Raw genomic sequence first — 7,874 nt, forward strand, 5'->3', positions numbered from 1 at the left:
AAATACATAAGAAAGCATTCTCAACAAATGCACCTATTGTGTTAGGAAATGAGAATCTTCCCTCAGCAAGATGTTTCTCACCTGTAACTCTTCCATCTGCTTTCTGGCTGTTTCATTAAAAAGCTTCAGCTCATCTTGCAAAGTTTCTAACAGCAACTAGGAGAAGAGTATAAAGTAATAACAAATCTTTTTTTGAAATGTGAAAATTTTCAACATATAAACCAACCTCTTCACATAAAATTAGAGTTGATTTAGATGGTTGCTAATGCTTCCTCTAGTCATTTAAACTAGAGGGCAGACTAACCCAATTCCATGAGCTCTGTGCTAGACAGGCACTATGAAACCACAGTAGCCAAAGGAGGGGTGACTAACAGAGTGGGGGAATTGAGGAAAGTGTCCATATTTACTGTTAAATGATCTTAAGTCAAGATAATTAATGTTCAGGGGAAGATTAATCATTAAAGCTCAAAAGACTTTAATCCCAACTACATTCCCACTTCAGGAAAGACCAAACAGAAGCTGCATTTTAATGCAGACTGGACCTAGGCATCACATGGTTCTCAGCAAAGGAATAGGGAGAATTTGGGTTTGAACTAGAGTTACCAGAAAGTTCTTCATACAGCTCAATCCTGTTAACATGTTTCAAAGCTGTATATTTTCAATTCAGACTTGCTCATATTTAGAAGCAAAAGGTCGCCTTCCAAGTAGAATGGTATTTTGACTATTTTGAGTATATTTTGCCACTCTCTTCCACTAGGAACTAGACTCCCAAAGGCTGCTGCTTGGGATTTGTGGATCACATGGCAGAGACCCTCCTAGACTTGCATCCCTTCTAGCCCCTCTGTCACTTGGCGCTCACTCACACACCCAAGTCCTCACCATAGAGTCCATGTGATCTGGGCTGGATTCTCGCCGTGTCACCAGAGTCTCACTGCCTAAAACTGATGGAAGCAATAAAGTAATTCTAGATTACAAAACTGTACCTCAACAAAATGTCCCTCGCTGCTATGGACTAGTACAGGAGTATTCAGTAGGGAAACTTCCTTAAGCACTAGTCCCTAAATCTTTTCAGAGTTTTTACCTCCATGGGGTCACCCACACCTGACCCCCCAGAGCTATATTTTACTTCCTACCTCTCTAGGTTTGGATATGATAAAAAAATTTATTCTACTTTCTCAACTTGGCAGAAAATGTATCCAAAGGAAAGGCATACATGGAATTTTCTTGATTTAGTTTAATAAGCTTTGCCAGGACTTCCAGTGGCGCAGGAGTAAAAGTCTCAGTGCTATCAAGCTATTGCCAGCCGCTGCAGCATTAAGTCCCATCTCCAACCAGGGAGCTGACCCACATGGTGCAGCAGACCTCTCCTGTATCACCTGCTGCTCCCCTCAGCAGTTGTTTCAGTAGATCGGTCTGTTCTGCTCCCCACTCTGTTGTATCCTCTCACCCCCTGCACCTTGGGCTATACCGCAGTTCTTAAATGCATGCATGCACAGATAAATAAATCTTAATATACACACACACACGTTTATGGTGATCATAAAGAGAATATCCTAAAATGTACAAGATAATGAGTAACATTCAAAGCCAGCATTCCTTAATTCAAAGAAGTCTGGGCCCCTTCCATGGGCATTTTGAGGCTCAATTGAGTCTGAAACCCTTTTAAGTCTATGAGTGTTTGCTTCTTCTATTCTCTTTGCCAAATGTTCCCTTCTAGGTACAGGGTCAGAACAGGAATCACATTTGTCTATCTTACAACTATCTCTAGGTAGATTAGAACAGAAATTACATTTTAATCAATGTAATTCTGTTGTTAGTCAGGTTTAGGAGTCCTTGAAACAATATTATCTCACAGTCTTTCCACCTGAGGAAGTTAGCTGAATGCTAGCTCCCTTGAAAGAATGAAAGTATTATTTCTGGTCTACTTGTAATGTTGTACCTGTTGGTACAAATGAATGTCACAAGTGTTCAGGTAAGAAAGAAATAATTCTCTCTCCATAAATATCTGAAATTCTGTCAGTCAGGCAAAGCAGACATCATGAGAAGACTTTAGGGCTTTCTTGGCAACCCTGTACTGACGAGCCAGATGTTATCACACTAGACTTGACATACAGTCCAGAATCTTCTATGAAGGGGCATGTACACCACTTCCTGAGAAGGCAGCTGCACTCACTCACCTGAGTTTAGGCCCTTGCTCTCCAAAACTGCCAAACAGTTGTCCTGAAACTTCTCCAGTAGCTCCACCTTTTGGGTCAGGTCCTTCAGTTCTCCCTGTTTGGGTGTCATGCACATATCTCAGGCCTGCCCAACTTCCCAGGGGTGATCTTTTCTGCCCTTGCTTTTGAGAGCCCACAACACAAGCCTGGCATCCTCTCTCTTCCCTGAGGCATAGGGCAATACAGATAATACAGGTCCTTCAGTTTCCATTTGCATGGCAGAGGTCAGCAGGTCTCCTACCTGAGTTTCAGTCAATTTCTGGTGCAACTGTTTGTTGACGGCCTCTAAGAGCTGATTCTTATCCTTGAGATCTTCCTCTGATTTCTGCTTACTCAATGGTTTATAGCTGTAATAATTGCACTTGCCATTAGAGGGGTTAAGATATGGGCAATGGGGCCTCCCTGGTGGCGCAGGGGTTAAACTTTCAGCACTATCAAGCTAACACCAGCCACTGTGGCATTAGTTCAATCCCCAGCAGGGAGCTAACCCAAATGGCACAGCAGACCTCTCCTATCTCACCTGCTGCTCCCATCAGCAGTGTATGTCAGTAGATCTGCCTGTTCCTCCCATTCTGTCTCTGGTGAATCCTCTCACCCCCCACACCTGTAGCCTGTACCCCAGTTCTTATATGCATAAAAAATTAATCTAAAATAAAAAAAGCTCTCAGAGTCCTTTTTGATAGTATTTTATCATCAGAACTTTTTTTAGTAAAGATTTATTTATTTATGCATACAGAACTGGGATATAGTCCAGAGGTGCAGGGGTGGTGAGAGGATTCACCAGAGACAGAGTGGGGAGCAGAACAGGCTGACTGATGAAGTACACTGCTGAGGGGAGCCGTGGGCAGGTCAGAAGTCTGCTATGCCATGTGGGTCACCTCTGGGTCAGGTAGGGATCAAACTCATGCTGAAGTGGCTTTAGCTTCTTAGTGCTGTGCTTTAACCTGCTGTGCCACCAAGGAAGGCCTACCTTCAGAACTTTTAAAACACACCCAAATAGTAGATTTGGAGTTAGAACTGTTTCTACAAACTTTTAGCTTTTATTTTTTCTGTCTTAAGCACTACAAAATGTCCAAGATAACACCAAAATGAGAAGGGTTCTGCTACCACCAGAACATTCATCTTCAACTCACCAACCACAGGCAGCCCCTGCTATCCCAAGGCTTCATACTCCTGTTGATAAACTGCAGCTTTATTTCTAGTCCTGATAGTCGGTGCCTATCTGGTACTCAAGATGACAGCATCACTGATGCTTCTTGCCCTGGTAGCAGTTCTCAAACCTGGTTGTGCCCCACCTCTGAAAATTCCATTCAGGTTTCTAGGGTGACACCAGACTGAGTTACCTGAATGATTCTGATGTACAACCAGGATTGAGACCCACTTCCCTAAAATGGTGACTAAGTTTTGTTTACCCTGATGCTCACTTCTTTTTGAGGTTCTTCCTGATGGTATTATCTGCAGCTTTCACCTGCCTAGAGAAGAAAAAAAAAAAAAGAATCAGAGAATCATAATAATGTTGTGAATGGGGCGGAGCAAAGTCTGGTTTTCTGAGGAAACACCAGACTACTGAAATGGGCTCTCCTCCCCACCACCTCAACAACTTGACAGACCTGGCTCCTGCTCAAAATGGTGTATCAATCTGTCAACTTTACTCATATGGGAACTGAGCTCTGGGTAGCTATATTCTCAAACGCACTACACTGGGTTGGATCCTGTTAGACCAATGAGCTAGGATAAGAATTAGACCCACCCACGAGGACTAACACTTGAGGATGGTGTTTAACCTCAGACCTGCCAACTTTGTGTTCAGAGCAAGTGGTGAGAGGGGTGAGAACATCTCATATTAAACTCCTTGTTGTGTCTCCTCAGAAGTGATAAGGCAGAGATTTCTGGCACCTGGCTCTGGCTCCCTTACTTTAGTCAGTGGTTCAGGAGGCTGTCCAAAGCCCTGCTCTCTTAGTAAAGGGCAATTTCCAGCCAGATGTTCTAATTGGATATCAATTCTCTTATTCTCACCCATTCTCTCGTCTTGGTTTGGTGATTTTTGGAATGTCATTCTCTGAATCTCCTGAATGAAGAAGTCTGGAAACATTGGCTTCTTTGGACTTAACAGGTAGCAGGCTCTTAGAAGTGGCTCGAGTTTGCGTGTCTACGAAGGAAGAAAAAAGAGGGTGAAACATTTGTGAACCAACATTTGCCCACCACAACAGAGGTCATAACTCTCTGAGTTTTCATTTTGGCCAATGTCAATTTGTAAGGATTAATTCAGGCAACTTCTAGGCTAATTGGGGGTAGAAACCAAAATTCCTTTAATGTGACAATACAGTATGCTTGCGATAGCCAACATTTTATGAAACATTATCTAACTGCAAGTCCAGAGGATTAAATGTGAAAGTGGAGACAGTCACAAAAAACTAACAGTAAGAGGCAGTGTGGGGGTTTGCAGGGCAAAACACAGTTGAATCCTTCATTATACACAAGTGGTAGAATTGAGCCATCTTACCAACTCCGAAGAGCCCTACATGGTTTAAGGCTATATGCAAGCTGCTTCAATACCATTTAATTGGTGCTTAGTTTTTTGACCAGACTGTTTTCCTAACTATTCTAAAGAGACTTCATTGTTTTCTGAGCCTAGCAGAACATCTGGCACTTAACAGTAGTTCAATGAATAAACAGAACAAAGTTACAAAGTGACATACAGTGAGAAACAAGTCTCCAATTTTGAGTTCTTTTTGTGTATGTTACCAATTAAAAAACAACAACAAAAATAACTAATCCCCAAACAAAACATCTGGGAGAAAGCCTAAAAATGTTAAACTATTGAGGGCCTCTCTGGTGGTGCAAGGGGTTAAAGACAGCACTATGGGACCCTCCCTGGTGGCAAAACAGATTAAAGTGCAGAGCACTGAGGCTGTCCAAGGCCACTGAAGCATGAATTCCATACCTGGCCAGGGAGCTGACCCACATGGCACAGCAGACCTCTCCTGTCTTCCCTGATGCTCTCCCCAGCATGTATTTCAGTCAATTCACCTGTTCTGTTCCCCACTCTGTCTCTGGTGAATCCTCTCACCGCCTGCACCTCTGGCCTGTACCTGAGTTCTTGTATGCATGAATAAATCTTAAAAAATATATATGTTAAACTATTGAAGACATATAACCATCCAACTGGGTTAGGGACACAAAGCTGAGATGAGACCTTCCAATTTGGCTGAGGAAAGTCAGTCACTCCCCACAGAAGGAGGGGCATTGCTGGTCTAAGGAAAGACAGAATAAGATCCTCTGGCAATTTGTAGGCCCTCTGCTGCCAGGAATTCCATTCAGGTGTTTTGAAGCAATTAAGGCAAACAAAACAAGCCTTTGGAGAGGAGCCTATTTATCTCACATATCAATCTTGCTAATACTCATCAACAAGCTTTTCTAATCACCTGGAAGAAAGTCACCCACAGCTGCTTCAAAAATACTTCCTTAGGTTTTGATATCTGGGGATTATTCTGAAGCCTATTCTGTGTTATGTTTTCTCTCAACTGAGACCCTAAAAAATTAAGTTCACCTAAAGCCAGCAACACAAAGCAAGAACGGCAAAGCAAAAAACAAAAAACAAAAACAAAAACAAAAAAAACTTGTTTTCCATCTTATCTCTTCTCCCAGGGTTCTCAAATACTCCGGAGCTGGACCAGACCCCTCTCTCTTACTTCACATTTACTGAAAACAAGTACGATACAAGCGACACTGTGCAGATACAAACGTGAACCAGACACAGTGTGAATCCAATTACTGCCCTCTAAAGATCCCGCTTCTCTCTCCAGCGAGTCCCTCCAGATAACCCAAGCCTAGAAATAAAATGGGCAATTGTTTCAAGAGGGATTCTCGGTTTGGTGGGAAAAACAGTTGAACAATCAGCAATTTGAACCTAGTTGCTAAATGCAGCAGGTTTGGTTTGGGATGTGGGTCTCAGGGCAGATCTAAACTTCTACCTGCTTCCCCTAACTCTACCATAAACCTAGACAGACTGTTCAAGGGTGGTCAGTCAGCAGGTTGTCAGGGCCAACGAACGCCCTCCTCCCCTACCCCCCCATTCCCAGCAGCCGATTTGGCGCCCCCATATTGTCCCAGCCCGACGGGCCAGCAGCAGTGCTCGGGGAGCGGGGAGCCGAGGGGACCCGGTGATGGCGTGTCCACCCACCTGCGGGCGGGCCGCCGCTCAGCACACCGGGGGGCTGCAGATTGTGCAAAGTCTTAACCACGTTGGTCATGGTGACGAGGCCGCACCTCTGGGCGCTGGAAGGTGCAAGGTGAATGTTACTCGGTGTTGGGCCCGGGCGCCAGATGAGGTCGGGAAACCCAGCCCATCCCGACCGCCTCCCACATCCAGCCGAGAGCTTCGCCCCGGGAGTGCCGAACCCAAGTGCCTACTACTCCTGACTGCCGCTCTCGCAGCTCCGCTCTCTGAAACAACTGCCACTCCGCCAGCCGGATTTGCCGCCGCCGTTTCAAATGGAAACTTCCGGTGACCAGACCGGAGGTGGGGCGGGCGACTGCTGTGGGACGCCATATTGTACGGATAACGCTGTCGTGGGCGTCGTCTCTGGAAGTTGCCATATTGTACGGAAGATCCTAGGTGTGGGTTCGGAGCTTCCCAGTAAAGGGTGCGATGAGCCCCCGGTCTGGGTGGGGGCAGAGTGTGGGTGCACTCCTCACACTTCTGAGGGGAGGAGCCGGCGGGTGGGACAGGAGAGGTCTGCTGTTCCTTATGGGATAACTTCCTGGCCAGGTATCAAATCAATGGGAACTCATACCACAGTGACTGCCAATAGCTTGATAGCTCTGACTTTAACCATGGAGGCCAGGCCTGTATTTTTCTAATGCCCTTTATGCTTAAACGTCAGTTTTGCTGTTCTTTGTTATTACTTTTTAAAATTTATTTATTATGCATACAAGAACCGGGATACAGGTATCCCTCCCAGAACTGAGAGGGTTCACCAGAGGCAGAGTGGGGAACAGAACAGGCAGATCTACTGGAAAATGCTGCTGAGGGGAGTGGCAGGTGAGACAGGAGAGGTCTGCTGTGCTATGTGGGTCAGCTCTGGGTCTGGGGATCGAATTTGTGTGCAGTGATTGAGGATAGCTTCATTGTGCTGAGACTTCTTGCACCACTAAGGAGGTCTAATATAAGTGAAAAACCACACATTACAGGGTGGAGAGTGGTAGGTGAATTTTTTTTTTAAAGATTTATTTATGCATATAAGAACTGGGTGTAGGCTAGAGGTGCACGGAGATAGAAGATTCACCAGAGACTGAGTGGGGAGCAGAACAGGCAGGTCTACTGAAATACAGGCTGAGGGGAGCAGTGGGTAAGATAGGAGAGGTCTGCAGTGCCATGTGGGTCAACTCCCTGACCGGGATGAACACATGCTGAAGCGGCTAGAGATAACTTGATAGCACTAAGACTTAACCCCTCCCTGCTCCGCCAAGGAGGCCCCATAGGCCAAATTGAAGAGAACAGGTGAACTGGAATACCTGAGGCAATTACCCCAAGTCTTAACTTTTTAAACAGGTTTCTCCATAAAAAGGGGAGGTTCCAACCATATACCAGAGACATTTTGTGGGGGTGGAGTGGGGAATGGGATCAAAAACGGGGCGGGTGGGGAGAGAAATGCA

At 45.1% G+C, this 7,874-nt stretch overlaps 1 protein-coding gene across 1 annotated transcript in view; it reads right to left on the reverse strand.

Moving 5' to 3' along the window:
- KNSTRN (kinetochore-localized astrin/SPAG5 binding protein) overlaps positions 1-6,488 on the reverse strand; it is a 9,506-nt gene extending 3,018 nt beyond the window's left edge. Inside the window, exons 1-6 of the mRNA XM_004695979.2 lie at positions 6,400-6,488; positions 4,233-4,365; positions 3,641-3,688; positions 2,458-2,563; positions 2,178-2,271; positions 82-156 (exon numbers count right to left, since the gene is read on the reverse strand). Of these exons, the coding sequence (XP_004696036.2) occupies positions 131-156; positions 2,178-2,271; positions 2,458-2,563; positions 3,641-3,688; positions 4,233-4,365; positions 6,400-6,469 (477 nt within the window). The 5' untranslated portion in view covers positions 6,470-6,488 and the 3' untranslated portion in view covers positions 82-130. The remainder of the gene's footprint in view (positions 1-81; positions 157-2,177; positions 2,272-2,457; positions 2,564-3,640; positions 3,689-4,232; positions 4,366-6,399) is intronic.
- Between the last annotated feature and the right edge of the window lie 1,386 nt (positions 6,489-7,874).

Source organism: Condylura cristata, unplaced genomic scaffold (genome assembly GCF_000260355.1).
Source record: "Condylura cristata isolate star-nosed mole 26May11 unplaced genomic scaffold, ConCri1.0 scaffold00023, whole genome shotgun sequence".
In the NCBI taxonomy this organism is placed as follows: Eukaryota; Metazoa; Chordata; class Mammalia; order Eulipotyphla; family Talpidae; genus Condylura; species Condylura cristata.